At 39.2% G+C, this 18,977-nt stretch overlaps 3 protein-coding genes and 1 long non-coding RNA gene across 4 annotated transcripts; 3 read left to right on the plus strand and 1 right to left on the minus strand.

Moving 5' to 3' along the window:
* The first annotated feature begins 456 nt into the window (after positions 1-456).
* Positions 457-9,196, plus strand: LOC111251303 (inactive selenide, water dikinase-like protein). Its single transcript, XM_022807768.2, has 2 exons — positions 457-652; positions 4,573-9,196. The coding sequence occupies exons 1-2, from the start codon at positions 597-599 to the stop codon at positions 6,542-6,544; spliced, it is 2,028 nt and encodes a 675-aa protein (XP_022663503.1). The 5' UTR covers positions 457-596; the 3' UTR covers positions 6,545-9,196.
* On the minus strand, positions 2,582-4,251 carry LOC147755700 (uncharacterized). The gene is made up of 2 exons (XR_015329241.1): positions 3,684-4,251; positions 2,582-2,939 (listed from the first exon to the last, which is right to left on the minus strand). It is a non-coding gene; the product is annotated as an uncharacterized LOC147755700 (long non-coding RNA).
* A 3,153-nt stretch (positions 9,197-12,349) lies between the features above and the next one.
* LOC111251306 (uncharacterized) lies at positions 12,350-14,138 on the plus strand. Its single transcript, XM_022807772.2, has one exon. The coding sequence runs from the start codon at positions 12,644-12,646 to the stop codon at positions 13,106-13,108; it is 465 nt and encodes a 154-aa protein (XP_022663507.1). The 5' UTR covers positions 12,350-12,643; the 3' UTR covers positions 13,109-14,138.
* On the plus strand, positions 12,699-18,382 carry LOC111251305 (uncharacterized). Its single transcript, XM_022807771.2, has 3 exons — positions 12,699-12,837; positions 16,305-16,607; positions 16,756-18,382. The coding sequence occupies exons 1-3, from the start codon at positions 12,835-12,837 to the stop codon at positions 17,104-17,106; spliced, it is 657 nt and encodes a 218-aa protein (XP_022663506.1). The 5' UTR covers positions 12,699-12,834; the 3' UTR covers positions 17,107-18,382.
* The last annotated feature ends 595 nt before the right edge of the window (positions 18,383-18,977 follow it).

Here is an 18,977-nt window from a genome sequence, read left to right on the forward strand (position 1 = left end):
AAAAAATGTCACGGTAAAAACAATTGATTCAATAACTTAATAGCAATAGGGCTAAAAATAGCTGACTCGAACGATGCGGGGTTACAGACCCGTGGTACAACTGCAACAAGTTCGGGTTTGAGCCCGGGTTTAGACCTTATAAATCTGAGCTAAAAATATTGAACTGGAAATAGTGACAAGACAATGTTTAGTCGGCCATGTAGGTACGCAAAGTACGCACCATATACTAGAAAGAGATTCATGAACCGATCTGCGTGGGTGTCCATAATTAAAAATGTACGGATGCTGTACCCGGGTTGTCCCGTCACCACACGAGTCAATGCGTGAAAGCCTCTTGGTTCTGATGTTTTAACAATATGTTGTGAAAAAGTTTCGTGCGAAGCTTAAATTCTGCAATTATTGTCTTTACTTTTGACCGCATTTCTGTTTAGGTTATGGTAACATCGCTCCGAGCACGGCCGGTGGTCGGCTTTTAACCATAGTCTACGCTTCGATTGGTATTCCATTACTGCTCACCGTACTTGCAGACCTAGGCAAACTTTTCACGCGGCTGATGAAGTTGGCGTTCCGATTTATTCAACGATGTGTAGAAACCGATGAAGTACGATACATACGGCAGAAAAGCCAAGCTGCCACCAAAACGCCAAGACAGGTATTCCTTTTTTTTTTTTAATAATATTTTTTGTCTCATATATTATTTATGACCGTTGAAGGGGATCTACTATGGCTCTTTTTCAAATAATTAGTCTGTATAGTAGTCCCACACTCCCAAAGTTTTTGACTATTCAGCCTCAAACTCCCAAAATGATGAATAATCATGATCCCATCACTACATTCCTTCCGCCCTCCTGAAGCTTAATTTGTTTAGCCGATCTGTGGTATTTTTCGGTCAGTTTCGTCCTAAATAAGCATTTCCATTATATATAATCAATTCTGCGTCGCACAAATTGCTCGTTGAAAGGATCAGTATGATCTATGCTAGCAACATGTGCAACTTTTTCATACATTTCGAATTTCTCATACATAATCGAAATCCAATGATTTGCATATTCGCCTGATTACCTGCCACAAATCACATTGACAGACTGAATTTTGAAATCAGTTTATCCGGCTTTTACTAAGGGTCATCTACTGAAACGAGCATGTTTGAAATATCTATGATAGTTGATCTCTGCCGATAAATTGGGCATCAGTACACTAGACTGAACACACCATGCTTCAAATGGGTCTTTTGGTGTGTATCAATCACGCACAGGCAAATCCTGAGAATACAAATGAATTTATTTTTTTCTCTAAGACAGATGAAAAACAGGTGTATCTTAAGATAGTAGATATTAAGCATGCCATAAATTTCGAAGGTTCATATATAATCAAAAGTATGGTAGTAAATGACCAAATAAAACTTACGCTTAGGAACTCAGCAGTGAAGGGAACTGTCGTCAATTCTACGTAACATCTGCGTAGGCTTTGAAAGAATGTAATAGCTGACCCAAAGACCACATTTAGCATATATTGCTTAATAACAAATACTTGCTTAACGGATATCTCACTGTTTATAATATAGAAAAATTTCCGTTGCATTTATAAATCATATGCGTAGGTACTAGTCGTAGGTTTTAGACAGAAGACCCAGTTTGATTTTGCCTTGGCACTGACGTATATGATGCATCGCATCTGAACATAAACCAGATAAGCATGACCACCCAACTAAAAAATAGAAAACGCTTTTCATTACGGTGTGACACTGAAAGCCAATTAAATTGGGCACGGACGTACCTCGAGCTTAGTGGGTGTATCTAGTTTTAAAATGTTCAGCGTTTTTCTTGTAGATATTTTTGCGTTGCAAGGGAATTAGCTTCGTCTATTGTATATTATACCGTATAATACGATCCTATGGCACTGGTTCTATCTGGTTTTAGTTATCTTGTATTTTAAATTAAGTTATAAAATAGGCACTTTGGAGTATGGCTATGTTGTGTGGATTGTGCCGCCCTCCGCTCAGACGATCAAAATACTCTCTTAGTGAAATGCATAAAAGATTTTTATTGATCTCGAATAACATCAGAGCTATTTACCCGCTCTCCATCCGGCCAGCAATGTGTTGCACTGGGGTTCAATTTATGAAAAACTTAAAAATTAAAACAATTTTTGTTTTACTTCTTGTTTGTACTTCGATATTCAAGCGCGGTGTATTTAAAGCAGGTTTGACTCTTAAGCTTAACATGTCGAAGCTATATGATTGTTTATAACGTTTGAAACACATTTAACGTTCTGGGTTGGTTAAGTTTTAGGGGTCGTAAGTGTTTTCGTCATATCATGATGTCGTTATTAGAAATATTAGAGTTTTATATATATAAATCGTAATGTTCTAGAAATAAGCTTAGACCTTTTTTCTGTAAAAAATGGGGGCCAGCCTTAATTTTACCGAGCATTGGTAATCAGCACGATCCCAGTTGAAACAGTAGCAATAGTAACAAATTAAATGTTCAACACACCCTCGTAACATAAAGGTTTTTGGCACAAAAAAGCTTCCGCTATATAATATAATTGCTACCATAGTGGATAGTTAGTACCAAAATCGAAACTGTAGAATGATACTTTATTCTTTTTAAACGCGCTCTGTAATTTAACAGCAACATTCATGACACAAGGTTAGCTGTGGTGTCACGAAACCTTTAACACACAGAACTTAACAATTTACAATGCAATTGACAAATCATGGCCTAGATAGGCCTGTTGAGAAGACACGGGTAGTCATTGGCGGGTGCAACTAGGTTTGCAGTCGCATCATTGACGTTCACAACCAACTTCAGAAGGAATATTTGTTTCTAAGCGTCTTGTTGTTGGCTAGGGATGAGGAGGTTCAGCGGTGGACAGCACTGTTCGATTGACTTTGAATAATTAAATACATGGAGGTTCATCTTATAACAGCCATTCGACTGAAACAGAAATAACTCATTATGAGAGGTATTTTATCAGAAGTTGTCTATATATATATATATATATATATAAATTTTACGCATGCCATGCATTCAAAACCTGACAAGTAAGGTGTGTATAATCTATTATATTTCAGCGAAAATTATCATTATTTCAAAAACATTTTACAGCGTATAGCCATATTAGATTAGTGTCATCCTTATCAGTGCCAATCTTCTACGAAAAATTTTCGAAACTGTATTTTTTGTAAATGCGAAGTATCTTAAGAAAACCTATACGAAAGATGTCTAAAGTCAAACTATGAATTCGCTTGGTTGAAAAAGAGCTTGACATCCCTAAAGATTCAAGGCTCGTAAAGGGAGTCATTACGAAACTAAATTTTCCATTTATTAGTTGTCTCCTAAATCATTAAATTATTTACGAGAATACCGTAAATGGTATGGTAATCTCAGAAAAATCTTATTGCTATAGTAATGCTATTTATAAAGAGCCCTGTGTTTAATGATTGATTGGATTACACCGAGCCAAACAATCTTACTCCACTTATCGAGAAAAATAATTACACTGGATGTTTTTGAAATCGCACGGAAAACTGAGTAGCAACATACACATGCATTTTAAAAAACAAAACAGCAATTTACGCCAGTTTCGGTTAACATTTTTTGCAGAAATAATTTAATATATATATATATGTATATATATATATATATATATATATTTTAATCAATATTTATGTCACATACGTCAAGAAATACTTAAAAATTTCCAATGAATCATAGACAATTCAGTAGATGTATGTTGAACGCTATGTTCATAAGATGGGCTTCATCAACTATGTGCAAAGTTCACCAAATGACAGCAGACGGTCACGAGCTGTTTTCCGCAGTTTGGCTTTGCATACATTAAGCGCAACATTTAAAATGAAGACGACGAACAGTGGAGACAATCATTTGAAAGCAAGCGTTAGCAGCTATTAACATTGTTTCCAAATTAGAAACATCTCTGGAAAATGAATTTTCTACGAATTGTCACAAACAAATGCAATAACATCGATACTACTACAAATATTTCAAAAAGCTTGAAATCGTAGGTTCAGCCCTTCGAGCAGCTAAGAACCAACAATCTACTTTTCAGAGCGATCGCGTTGTTTGCTTCTGATGTAGACTAGATGCGCTATACCAGCAAGAGCAGCAGTTCCACCACTTTCAATTTCGGCCGCTGAAGGCCAACTTTAACTCAACTAGCATATATCAAAATTACAGCTGTGATTGAGGATGCTATCCTAGCTAAATCAAGTACAAATTATATTTGTAAAACTTAGGTTGACAGGCGTAGCAAGCCCGACAGTGTGGCTCATTGTAGCGGCTCACTTGGCCATCTAGTCCTTAGCTCACAATCGTTGTTTTCATCGGACGAGCAAGGAGGTGATGTTACCTTGTGCGGAGAGTGTTCGCTGTCAAAAAGTGGTAGTGTTCAGTGCCTATCGAGGCAACATAACATATTTTGCTTCCAAAAAAAGAGCCTATTCGATCCTGTCGTTAGACAAATGCACTGTCCTCAGTTACGGCTTGCTGTGTAGGAGCAACTCGGGATAAATTCGACTCTTTCGTTCTTCGTTTCTGTGTATTATAGGTTTATTTTGGGTGTGTGCGTGTGGTGCGTATTTTTTTGGCGGCGTCAGCTCGCATCCCGGGGTTCTAGCCCGGTTTCCATTCAGCGACGCCTCCGCGCACGCGGCGCTAACCCGCTTAGCGTCATGAACAACCGGCATCCGCATGAGAGCCGAGCATTTATCACCTCTGCGCTGGACTTCACCAATATGTCGACAATTCAGCCGCATTCGCAGATATCGCGCAACATGACGCCGCAGCAAATTGCTCGCACGATGACACAACACATGGCTAGGAATATGCACAGTCTGCCAGATATGACGCAGGTTGTTCGAAATCTTACCGGTCAACAGACGTCCAGCGCGGTGGTCAGCTCGAGCTCTGATCAGCTCAAACATCCAACCCAGCTTCATCATCAGCAGCCAGTTAGTTACCAAATTCATCAGACTGCACAGCAGCCAATAGTCAGCCAACAGGTTCTTCAACAAATGACTAGTGGTGGTGGCCATATTCAGTCTATTCAACAACAACAACAGCAGCAGCAACAACATCAGCAGCAACAGCAAAATCATGTACAACAACAACAGCAAGCACAGCAGCAACAACAACAAGCTCAACAGAATAACCAAACACATCAACAGCAGGAAAGACCAGAGTTGACAACCCTGCAGCCTGCGCGGGCTTCAGACCTCATCACCCTGCAGCCGGCAAATGCGCTCAGCGCTCACCAACAACAGCAGCAGGCACAGCAACAACAAGCACAACAACAGCAGCAGCAACATCAACAGGCTCAAGGACAGACGGCAACTGCTGTACAGCACGCTGTCAAACTTGAACTCGAGAACAGTCACGGAGGAAATTCCTACACTCGGTTTGACCCGGTAGCATGCGGTCTTGACTCTAGTTTTCGGTTATCGAACTTCGCCGAACCCCGGCAGGAAAGCAAGTTGGGTCAAGAGGCGCTTGGCGCACTTATGCTAAACCTAGACATGCAAAATCTCTCAACATCGTACATGCATCTTGGTGTACCTCGAATCGGATCCGGGATGGAAGTAACGATTTCACCGACGCGTAATCCTGATAGCGTACTTGTTCAATCACTGGCCCGTAACGTTGGTACCATGGACGACCCATACGTTATGGGCAAGGTGGCATGTACGGCAGTACTGTCGCATCTGTATAAGTACGGCATTGTTGAGGTCGATACGCTTAGCTTAATGTTAAACATAAGCAACAAAATGACGGAGAAGGAACAAGAAGTTATAATCAACTATATTACAAAAGGCTTCAAGGATCAAGCGTATCTAGCAGGTGTGAACGTTAACGGCTGTCAAGCGACACTCAACCCGTGGATGACATGTGGCGGATTGGCTGCTACTGTTTGTTATAACGAGGAGATCCTCGTTCCGGATAATGCCGTTGCTGGCGACGTACTTGTGCTTACGAAGCCCCTAGGCAGCAGTGTGGCCACCTCGGTCTACCAGTGGATGGAGATACCCGACCGTTGGAATCGTATAAAGTATTACCTAAACGAGGCTGATGTCCGAAAAGCGTTTGCCCGCGCTAACGATCTCATGGTGCGGCTAAACAAAACAGCCGCAAAATTGATGATGAAGTATGGTGCACACGCTTGCACCGACCTCAGCGAAGTGGGCATTTTGAAGGCTGCTCAAGAGCTGGCTGCTGTACAGAAAAACGATGTAGCGTTTGCTATTCACAACCTACCCGTGATCGCGAAGCTACCGCTGATTGCCAAGAATCTGGCTGCTGAGTTTCCCATTTCGCAGGGCACATGCCCCGAGCAAAGTGGAGGGCTGCTGATTGCGCTGCCGCGGGAAAAAGCCGCCACCTTTTGCAGGGAGATAGAAAAACAGGAACACTATCCAGCATGGATTATTGGCATCGTTGAAAAAGGCCAGCGTACCGCCAAGGTCATCGACAAGCCACGCCTCATTGAAGTGCCCCAAAAGGACAACCCCGATGCTCTTTGGTGATTTGATTCAGCCAACCTTATGCACACACAGGCACCCGAAGCGGAACAGAGAGAAGCCGCTTCAGCGACACGGTTTTTACACACACTGTGACACACACACCCACATTGTAAACCAAAAAAACCATGGGTGTGTATAGAAATACATCACCATAACACACTATTGCATCCCTGTATGTGGCTAGGGTCATTAACAGCATCAAAACGAAACACGAGGTTTAGGGAGAACTTGTAAATGAGGAGGGCCTGTAGGCCCCGTGGCGGCTTGCATTGATTATTGACAGTGCCTTGCTGCAGAATGCCAACCCTGTCCTGTTTCTCGTAAGGGCTTACGCACTTACTGTTGTTAGCTTCAAAGTCGACTCTAGGACTATTGAAACTGTTCGAAAAGATTCAGTTTCCGTTGGAGAAGTTTGTTTCGTTGACATTCTGTGTGGCACATTTCTCTGAACATTATGGAGCACAACAGGAAACGGCTGCATCGGCTTTGTAACGGCGACGTCTTGTATAGCAATTAGTTTTCCTTATTCAGTATGTATTTTATGAAATTTGCCTTTTGCTCGTCCGACGCACCCTTAATGCGCATTCGCCATTCTTGACTTACCATTCGTAGTAACGCCTTTATGATTTGTTTAATTCAGAAAACCGCAGCAACGTGAGTTAAGCCAAATATATGTACATTAACTAAAACAAGTTAACGAGGTTTAAAGAACAACCCGAATGCGCAGCACAATAATTTATATATATCGAAACTCAACCCCCGTTCATTTTATTGCTACCTGCTAAACCAATATTAATACCGCTGGAATTAATACCCCATTTCACCTAAAACACAGGACATCGTAACTATACAGAGTTTTATGTGCGTGAAAAGACATTTAGTGTAAGCAAGGAAAAATGTTCTAGTTTTCAAAAATATTAGTTACGTGCTACAAGTACCCTAAGGTCTAAATCCTACAATGAATCTAGAATTTTGTAGCGCATATTCATTTAAAATATTGATTTTAGCTGAAATTTCAAGGTATTTGATTTTAGTGCATTTTTCTGTATTTTTCCGTGGTTACGATATAATACCTATTTCGTTGTACTTGAATTAAGCTAGTAAGTTATCGTAAAATAACTACTTTATCTTTATAGTGGCAATAAATAGCTTGACTGATCATATTATCATATCGTAAAATATTTAGTTTATATAACACGTGAATACCTTTAAGAAGTGAAATGCTCATTTCAGTGTCATATGCTTTTGTAGAAGTGGCACATAGTCTGTCACTGAGAAGCTGTTTGTAAAATCTACAAAAGCGTTATTAGTAGCGTATATGAACTATGAACAACAATAGAGACTGCATTGGATTAGTGAGTAGTCGTTAACGGTTTATTTTGCGTACGTTACGGCGCATAATTCAAATATAAAGTTGGCCTGCTTTGAAGTTGAGTGACTCGTATGTCTTATATAAATGTTTTGAGTTCTACGTCAGATTTTAGCGTTAAGCATTAGTTTAAGTGGCGCTATCACAAAGACCGACTAGTATGTCTGGTATGGAAAGCGTTCAAGCAAAAGTAGCTGGAAAAGGTTATATCATGAATTTTAACGGGAGAGTTAAGTAACTTCTATATAAGGTGTGCCCTAGTGAAAGGATCTACGGCGGATGAGTTTCTGCTCCAAATATATTTCTTAATATTACCGTCTATTTATATGAAAAGATGAATAAATATAGTCCACCGTATACATTGGATGTATGCGAATGGAGAAAATCGCAGACAAGTGAAAGTCTCTATACATCTATAAAAAACATATAAACATTTCAGACCATTCGGTATTGTGGAGAAACATTATGTATCGCGGTCGGTTGGTCTATTATCGGCGAGATGCTGGGTAACGCTAAGAAACTTTGAAAAGAACCAACACCTTCTGAGCAACATGTCGGTCATAAGAGCAAGGCAAAATTGTGCTTCACGTCATGAACCTTGTACATGGCCAAATAAATATAACGTTACATTACCATAAATATCGACAACATTAGCAAAATGCCGATAAATGAAACAGAACGAAAGTCCTGGGGTTGGCAATTGTCGCTTACACATCGTTCAAAAAGAGACGTCACTGAGAATGGCTTTCTCTGAAACTATGAAACGACGATAAATAGTGTATTATACTCAATCATCAACTCGCTTACGAATGACTGGTACGATGCTAGATGCATATTTCACTCATTACCGAATAGAGTGAAATGTAAAAGAAATGAAAATTAACAAAATAGAGCCGCTGATTAGCATGCTGTTTATAAGCGAAAGTTGGGTAGGGCAAATGAAGTTTGAAAGTGCTAGCAGGGACTCTCATTGGAACCAAAACTGAACTAAACTGAACTCCTGACTCCCTCGAGCCTATTTCGATTTCTACGAGTGAGAGCTCTACGGTCGGTAGTATACGAAGAATGTGATTACGCTTATTTTAACGACGGGTGGTTTTCGAGGAGATCGTTACCACAGCAGCTACCATTATAGGCACGAGAGAATCGTTTGCGTCGTGAGTGCCGCTACGGAGAACGTCTGACGTGATAATATGACGCCAAGATAAGACTAATACATAGCAATGTACATTTGAATGTTTATCTCTTTGAATAAACGAACGGACCTAGATATATTATATATACAAGGGACGTCATTATCATTTTTTCATTGCCATTATTATTAGTAGTAGCAGCAGGTAACACATTGATTAGCTTTATGCGCAACCAGAACATTAATATTGGGAGGAGCTACAATAATGCTAGAGCTTCGATTAATACATACAGGATAAACCAATATAGTGATCAACATTTTTAAAGGATTAGAATAGACTAACTGACACTTCTCAATCTTTAGAGGAGTTCATGTTATTGTATGATGAAATCGCCTAGAGAAAAGTAATTTCTCTAAAATACATATCTTTCGCAATAGCAGTTCTTCACGATGGTGTTATGTACTTGGCGTGGCACTTTGGCACGCTTTGTTCAGACTGGAAAGCTTTGTTCTGCGCCTGTCTCGATTTAGCTAATTTCATTTGATACAATTTGTCGGAATAATGGCCTTTTTCGCGCTTAAGCATCAATTTCAGGTAGAGGACAATGTGTAGTATTTTGGCTCAGTTCACTGGGGTCTTTGGATTGATGGTAAAAACACCGGTCCTACATAAAACATCACGCTAAATATTCACCCATCAAATGGTAAATCTAAAATTTAGGTATAGGAACATGAAATATATAATACTTCAGCTAATCGACAACTTTCGATTGGTGCCAAGGAATACACTCCGCGCATAGATACCCATGCTTCTATCTCAGTGTCAGAATAAGAAAAACAGTCATCAAATTTATCTTCGAACCCTGTTCATGCCGGAACATGGATTTTAGGTATAACAAGATAAGTTTGCCATATCAGCCGTTTTAACTTTCTTATTGATATGGATTAAAAATTAGCTCAAAGGACCGTTTAAAGTTTCCTCGGAATATATTTCCACCCCTTTTGCTACATGAGACAAATAGATGTCACGTTTGACTTTGGTGCCCAAATGACCATTTTAGGGATATGTATGGAAACATACATAGTACTTCGATTTAGACCGGCGATGACTTTCGGTTGGTATCAAGATAAGCCCGTATCCGTTAATAGGCGTGCGTGTGAATATTGGTTGCCATTTTGTCACAAGAGACTTATTTTTCGTAACCTCACCATAATTTTGTTCATATTAGCCTCTACAGCCTTCCCATAGATATACATAAAAATACTGGGCCGTAATAACTCAAAAAGGTTATTTCAAAAATAGAAAGAAAAACATCATGACCGAAATATTTGGTTTACGGAATTGAAGCTCGATTGCAGCCTACACCTTTGCAATTATCCCGTTGAATTTTAAGTAGCTAAAATTCTGTAGAACCAGTTTCAATATTCTGTTGTGGCTATCCCACTAAAGCAAATCTATTTCAACCAGTTTATCAAAGACATTTATTCCGTCGCAATTATTCGGCTTCACGCACCCCGTTTTACTATTGGAACGTTCTGACAGTCCCGCTGTGAAGCTGCAGTTCTCTCAACAGCCTATTTGATATTTTTGTTGCATTTGACCCCTATAGTAAGATATTGCTCTATTCCATACATAAACTAAATATATCCAGTTGCGTCCTGGAATCCTGTTATTCCACTGCAACTCTATGGTTTGAGTAATCACGTTTTTTGCTTTAATCAGTTATTATTTGGAGTCAGTGACCTTCTATTGTTTTCTTCCAACAATAATTAATTACTTTGCTGGAATTACCCTGCTTTCTTAGTAAAATATCGTAGTAATCCCTTTACTTTAGCGCAATCGATACGTCAACTCATTAAGTGTATTTCACTGCTTGAAGAAATAACTGAACTAAATTCCAAAATTATCAATATGAAACTGTAGAAATTTTTCTTAACTAACCAACTTTCTGTTGTGCATGTAGCGCCATCGTGGGATCTTACCTAAGCATAATCCCGTGCTTCTGTACAAATATTTTCACCTTCTCGTTGCAACGGTGTTATAACATCAATACCTTGTTTCATTTATCGTGTCCTTCTACTTCAATGAATCCTATCACTCAGAAGAAAGTATCCATCCAATGAATAAATGTGAATCATATCTGCAGAATCAAATGTTATAAGCTGTTTTGAAAATTGACTAAATTGGCATCACAGCACCACTACAGGAAAAAGAATTTGTTCCTGGAAAAAGTGTTCGCTCGCTTGAAAAAATTAGTTGAGATGGTTCACATGTCGGCTATTAACTATTAACCGTTTCGGCACAAATGTCATTCATTACACAACTAAATTGCAGAAGGTTAAAAATTGACAATTTCTTTTCAAATCTGATGTTTCGTTCATTTTGGAAAGCTTGAATACGTAAAAACCTTTTCAAGATCAACCTTTATTTTCAGCTTGCTCAAATTAACATTACGTTTTACGGGGAAAACAAAATTTTACTATTTAGAGGAAAGAAGTGTTCATACAATTTGCTCTATCTTAGTCGCAGCTCCTTTTAAGATCAAACTCTAGCGACCTATTAAATATTAAGCCTAATCCGAATGAGATTAAATACCGAAGCCTAGCCCGAATTCTTTATGGGCTTGATTTGGGTTGGACAAACAGACAGATGGATAGAGTTTCGACAACATATAAAGGTGTTTGGTTTCCTACTAAACCCACTTCATTTTTCCTCTATAGATATAAAAAGTCCAGTAACGGCTAGCTTCCTGCCCATTTTTATGATCTAATAGCTGCCTCCAAAGTATATTATAGTGTGGAAATAGTCTGTTATACAACACAAGTTTAGTATACTCGTTCGCGCAGTTTTCGCAAGTATATATATGTGCATATACTCAAGAAATTATTAGCAATTTCCTGGCTTAGCTTTAAAATCAACCAAGTTAACATTATTCTGTAAGGTGTAAAAAGCACGCTTTTCCCTTTATGGGCAAGTATATTTGCCCAGGGGGTACAAAGTCCGTATAGTACTTTTGTAAGAATAATTGAATGAGACTGAAACAAGCCTATATAGGGATTTTATAGATATTTTTCAATATCCAGGTGCTTTTCTTAATAACAGCATACGTTTGCCATAGGGGCATTTACTGTCAATTAAGTGTTGATTGAAACTTGTTGTAGTTTGGATTTTTTGGATGGACTTTTCATACTAGAAGTCAGCCAGCTAAAGTAATGTCGAACGGAATAAGTACTAGACGTGAAATACGAAGAACATATCCAGTGGCGTTTCTGCGGTGTCTTCAAATTTCGCGGGCTTCTGTTTCTCGCCATCTACGGCAGGCAATCTAAACAGCTGGCGTGACGGTACTGCTTTTACCGACGGCTTTTATACGATAACGAACGGTTTTTTTCGCAAATTATACATTGGAGAGGGATTAGTGCTTGAGCTTCTGTGAGAGAGGTTACATTCTAACAACCGTCAAAAGATAATCCCGTATTTTTCGCGTACCGTGTTAACTGACAGATGAAGAATTAAGAGAAATACACGGGTAATCAGCGCTGGTAATGCCTAGGGCGGTAGAGCCTTTCAGTGTGCCTTTCTTGCCTTATTAGACGTCGGATGTCGCTAATGGCGGACGGAGCGTTCCGTCGAAATGGTTCTCCATCTTTTGCAACCGCATTGTCCGCAGAGTTGTCACAAAATGACATCAACGCGCTAATCACGGGAGCGTCCTCGGTTCGATGCTGTCTACCTGGATGTCGCGGGGCGATCCTGCATCGTTTCCCTAAAGATCCTGTTCGACGACGTCAATGGTTAGTGTTTTGTGGGCTACCTGATTTGCCCGAAGACATCTATCAGCGATACAGGCTGTGTTCACAGCATTTTGATCAATCGGAATTGCAACGGGTGGGATCTATCAAGCTGAACTCTAATGCAGTTCCAACGATAGGCCGCCCCCAGCATCTTTCGGGCTTCAACCCGCTTCAGCCAAACGAAGCTTCAGGTGTTCTTAAAGAGATACTCTGTCAGGCTTTGACACCCCGACCTGACGATACTGCGTTTGATCCAGAAGAATTCTTTTGAAAACTTGTCGCGAAATATTGAAGGCGGTGGTTCTCAAATGAATACAAACGGCATGAGTTGGTACTTGATGCTTTATGGTAAATAGAATTGCATAGTTTATTGAAAAAAACCGATTGGATGGCTTAAGCAGGACACTCTAAGAGGCCAAGCTCAATCATCTGTAAGTAACCAGGAATATAAAAAAATGACATCCCGACAAGACCTCTGCCATTTTTTACTTCCCGTTAGTAAGCGCCATCACCTTCAACGTGAAGGAGTAACCACGATAAAGGATCTCACACAACGGCCAGCTGATGAAGAAGTCCACCTAGTATCTGGTCTCGATTTCTACAATAAACTAAAAGTAGCGGGTTTGTACACTGGACGGGTATATCATAACACCGTATGTCCCACCAATGTGTCGATTCTTGAGTTTAATCCCAAATTGCACTGTGACAGTTGGCAAGAGTTCATCGCTTGGCTTCTGCACACCCACGAGCAACTTCGTAATGAACGACAATGTGACGTGGTGTGCATTCACAGTTGGGATTTTCATATCTACTCAATAAACGACGATTTCAGACTGAGGAAAAAGGTGCACCTAAGATGCCAATCACTCGCGACCCTTCTCGCTCGAAAATGTGATGTTATTGTGCTTCTAAATTAGCAATCGCAGTAGTGACAAATTTACCAGCAGCAGGTGTATCACGCGCCCGTATCTGTCCAACTATCGAAAAAAGAAAAACGTCTTTTTCCTGCCGAAAGTTACGAAGATCACGTTACAGATATTTGTAAATAGCTATGAAGTTATGTGTGATTGCTTTACTCACTAAGATTTCCTAGAAGTGTACTGTCTCGGTAATCGGCAGTTAGTTATACTTCGTTGTAATTTTTGGCTATTTTGTCTTTTCTGTAGTACAACGGGTTACTGGTTAGATACTGGTGAACAGAATTGGACAATCAGATTAGTGGTTTTGTGCCCGATCTTATGGGAATGCTAAATGTTGTTGAAATTGTAAAAAATAAATAATCACGTTTTCAATAAATAAAATCATTTGTTTTAGCCATATATATATATATATATATATCATTACCCACTGTCATAAGCATACACATATATGCAATACGCTGTTTCTGCTTCAATAAGGTGTTAGCACCAACGATTTGCACCCATGATGCTATTGTCAGAATATGCACAGATGTTCTGCCCTGCTCTCCCTATTCTTTCATTGGGTGTTTTACATAGCAAATAGATCGTATGCTTTCAGACAGCGTACGCAGCTTCTTTGGTGTTGAAGGTCATATTCTTTCTCTCGAAGCAAAAGTCGATTTTCATTTATTGCATTATTAAATTTACATGGAAAAATCTTGACCAGTAAGACCCAATACAAAACTAACAAGCGCTAAGAAAAACTTCATTTAAAATTTGTGGTAAAGGATTCTCCATAATTTCTATAAGGTTTCAGCCTCCACAAAAACACTGGGTTAGGCATTGATAGCACGCAGTTTAGTTCACTGTATTTCACATCATTAATAGAGTTGTTCGTACATATAACAGCGTGGGTTTTTTTGCTACTATCCTATGCAATTATTATAATAATTTATTGAATTCCTATGTAATTAGTGTTAAATGTATTGGATTGTACGTTCCTATCCTGTGCAATCAATACAAATTATTTAACTGGTTTAAATAATATTTATTGTAATGTGCAAAGATCTACTATTTTAATAGACGCCATACGTTCATTTCTATGGCTAAATATTTTAAGTTTTACATGCAGCACCGCCGTTAGAAATCTCATCAGACCGCTGGCTTCCAGCACGAAATGAACCATGTGTTTACGTTAGGATTCCAACTCAGGCCACACATCTCTTAAATTTAGCAGGCAAACGCGCTTTTCGCTGTGTCATCATTGGGACTCACTTCGATCGCAGCGGTTTGAAAGTAATGGCAGTATGTGTTCCTTATAGTGACTTATTCGGTTAAGGAATACAAATATGCGTATATATGTATACATACATATATATATATATATAATGTCTTAGCCTTGCTGTTAGCTATCGATGACCAAATGAACAGTTCACACGACCACAACTCGCTCCTCGCTTGTATAACCGTAGAAGTGTTTTTATTCACGTATTTCAGTTATACTATTTGATCTAACACAACTTGCTCACTCTTACCTGGCAAGATGTCCGCATCCCGCGGCTGGTATCCTTTGGCGCCCAGTATATCCAATTTCACACTGCGCTCTCCAGACCTTTTCGCAATCTCTTCATGGGCGTGTCGAACGAAACCGTTTTTGAAGCCGACTAACTAGTCGGACGGCTTCTGGGTTTCGACATGGGTAAGGGTGCCTTTCATGAGCCCGCGGCAACAGGCCCACAAAATATTATATGTATTTTGTTGTCCCTGTAGTATTCATAATCACTTGGGCTGTTCTGCTTGCCCAGTAGGGTCCACAATCACCTTTCTCCAGTAGCTTTTGCAGATCTTTTGTTGATGGAGCAGAAAAGGACGTACTTCCGTGGCCTTTTTCCGCGGGCTGACACGTCACGCCCACGTACCTAGGCACGTGCCTCACCCCCAAGTTCTATTGTCCAGCTAAGATTTTTCTATCCAAGCCAAATTATTTTATTTAACCTAGATTTCCTGACCAGGCGAATTTGCTCTTTCCGGAATGTAGCGTTCGAAGAGTTTTACCTCAAAATTTTCCCACGCGTCTCCTCTGCACAAATCTTAAAATTATATCAAGCTTGGACTGCTGTTTGTAAAAATCTATGTACCTGCCTCACAACCTTGTCTGGCAGTTACTTCGTTCAAGCCACTCGCGTTTTTTAGCCTATCGGTACGGCTTCCTCTTATCGAACACCACTAAGGGTGATCCCTAATCAACTAATCGTTCGAGGAACTCTTTTGCGACTTTGGCCATAACACCAGCCATCCCACCAACTCCACCAGACTGAAGCGGACCCAGTTTTGTCATTGGCTGGCAGAAAAGAGTCCCTCATAATCCTTCGCTTTAAATCTATATAGCCATAGACATTTATTTATTCATATCTTCTAGCTATTTCATTTGGTCTATTAATAATATAAACATATAAACAGTATCACGTATAACTGCATTAGCGTTGTAATGATTTATCTACATCCATTGCTATAGCGTAATGATTTGAGCATATCGAAAAGACGATTTTTTTTAATTCCCGATTTCAGTTTCTCCTTCCATGGGTAGCTCGCTTGCCGCGGTTTGACCTCCAAGTTGAAGAAAACCAGTTGGGTCATATTGGCAGAAAACACCAACGACCGGATGATACTCCAGTCTTACAAGATGACAGATCTGTCGTTGGCAACCCACAAAGAAACAGACCACCTGGAACATCTGACGCGTCGTTCGTTGCGCCTCGAAGGGGGATCGATTCCAGGCGACCTAGGCGAGCTTCACGAGAACTGCCAGAACCGCATATACCTGTGACACTTGTCGTGGCTTTCTTATTTGTCTACATGCTTTGCGGATCGGTTAGTGAGGCGTGTTCTATTGCTGTTCGCCCATCCAAATCTGCCGATACTGATTGTACTAATAATTGATTCTTTAGATGTATTCGTGAAAAAATATAGGTGAACATTTTTTTGGTTACTAACGATCAACCTAATTTCATTTGAACAGGTGGTGTTTTCCATATTCCATGATTGGACCTGGTTCGAATCATTCTATTTTATTTTCGTGTCGATGTCGACGATAGGTTTTGGCGACTATGTTCCCGAGCATCCTTTGTCGATGATGGCAACTTTTGTCTATCTACTGTTTGGGCTGGCCCTTACCTCAATGTGCATCAATGTTATACAGGAAAAACTCAATGCCACCTTCCAAAAGGCTAAGCTGCACATCGCATTGTCCCTTGGACTTGAACCTGAGGCTTTTCAAGACGAAGGACTCACTACAGTCTACGAAGATCTGCGCGAAGACCTCACCGATCGACTGGATGAAATTAAACAAGGCAGCATAGTACAATTATAGATCAAAGTATATGCTATCTATAAAGTTAATTTTCAGGTAAAAGATCGCAAAATACTGGGAGAAGAAAGTTGCTGCTTATTTAAAGATAAGGTTTCTAAGATAAAGCTCTAACATATGACAGTTGAGTCAAGCCTGTACAACTTTCTGGATCCTGTCCTATCTACTATTAAGGAGGAGATTATCACAGTTTTTTCCGTTACATGGACGGCTATGTCTATGTTTTAATATATACTTCTATACAAAAGAAAGGATCCGTATTCAAGTGGGAAAAAAAGCTCGAGTAGATGAAGTATAGAGCTTGGACTATAACATTGGTACTGTTCCCGTATGTCACAATATTGGAATTCCAAGGACACAGAGAAAACTGAAGGCCTGGGACTAAGTTTGCGAAATGATCTATCCTAAGTAAAATTAACGACGCGCTTAGGACGAGAAAAGACAAGAATTATTAAGAGACTATTTATCCCATCTATTTTTGATTTTTCTAGTTAGTTTTCAATGTCTATTGATCCAGATTGAAATAATTCCTATCAATTACATTTCAGCAGTGCGGCCAAGCCCAGCTTATCTTGGAATGTCGGAATAAAGACAAAAAATAATTTTTTTTAATATTTTTAATTCTTTGTCTCCATCGCGTAGCTTAATACAATGCAATGATATTGTACAATGTTCACGAGAGTTAAAAGTATCTGTACAATGCATTAATAACAATAAATAAATTACTAAACTTTCGAATTTCCTAGAGCAAACTGAATATCTAAATCACAATTTTTGATCACTAACAGATTCCCCCCCCCCCCCCCCCCCCTTCCAATTGTTAGATATACAAAGTGATAGCTAACATACACTCCATGGCATTACATTGCTGTGGATCTCTTCTAGACTAGTTTATAAGTAATTATTCCTCAAACAGCTGTAGTATCGATACGACACTCCTTCATTGATGTAGGTTTAATTATGAGTTAGTGTTTTCAGGACATTACAATTACAGTTACTATGTATTTAGGATATACGTACGAAAGTAGTAATACAAATAAAAAAAAACTAACGTCCAAATTCAAGAAAAACAAAGACTGTATGATCGGTGAGGAAGTGAGAATGCTGTAGACTAGCCATCGTTATACTGCAGTACGAAAACAGACAGAATTATTGTTTCTGTTAATTATGAATAACAAAACTATTTGCTATTATTTAAAATGTACTATGAATATAAAACAAAAAAGGATGCGAATAAATGCGTGTAAATAAAATAGTGGCATGACACGTTCATATGCGATAGAGTGTAGTTTATTTGTTGTCCTATCTAAGAATCGCTAAGATATATTTTTGTAAATCAACTAACATTGGTGTCAGCTCTTTACTACACAAAAGTATAACAACTCTAGTAGATTGATCGGCATTATTAAGCTTGATCACGGTTACGAGCTGCCTGTCAAGCGAGCCACCTTGTGAGTTTGCCAGACATTTAAGTGGGCATTTCTATAGAAATAATACTCAATTATTCTTTGTCCTTAAGCATTCCAATACGATTAAATACACCACTTTTTAACACTTTGCTGCTATAGTTGACAAAAGTCGTATTATAAAAATCGATGGAATTGGTTTTATTGCAAATTGTAACCAACTCTATATTGAGCGTATATAATTTTGTATCTAAATTAAATTCTGAATCTAATTTCACACTAAATGAAACAATTTTGAAACAAAGTGAAACGTGGCATGCTTATTATTTCACCTCAAATATTTGGCGATATCGATTTATGCTGAGAAAACCTTTGGTGCTTTGATCGTGGTCATGATCAATTGTTTAGTTGGAACAACGGCAATGCAATCTAGAGTAACCTGGACTGGTGGTGGCCATCAAAAGTGAG

This window comes from Varroa destructor, unplaced genomic scaffold (genome assembly GCF_002443255.2).
Source record: "Varroa destructor unplaced genomic scaffold, Vdes_3.0 BEIS01000005.1, whole genome shotgun sequence".
Classification (NCBI taxonomy): Eukaryota; Metazoa; Arthropoda; class Arachnida; order Mesostigmata; family Varroidae; genus Varroa; species Varroa destructor.

Excerpts from the sequence above, each read along its gene's own strand:
- LOC111251305 (XM_022807771.2), top strand. Across the intron at positions 16,608-16,755 it reads TCTACATGCTTTGCGGATCG|GTGGTGTTTTCCATATTCCA; the intron begins GTTAGTGAGGCG and ends TCATTTGAACAG.
- LOC111251306 (XM_022807772.2), top strand. The coding sequence starts at position 12,644 with ATGTCGCTAATGGCGGACGGAGCGTTCCGTCGAAATGGTTCTCCATCT.
- LOC111251303 (XM_022807768.2), top strand. The coding sequence starts at position 597 with ATGAAGTACGATACATACGGCAGAAAAGCCAAGCTGCCACCAAAACGC. Across the intron at positions 653-4,572 it reads CCACCAAAACGCCAAGACAG|GTTTATTTTGGGTGTGTGCG; the intron begins GTATTCCTTTTT and ends TGTGTATTATAG.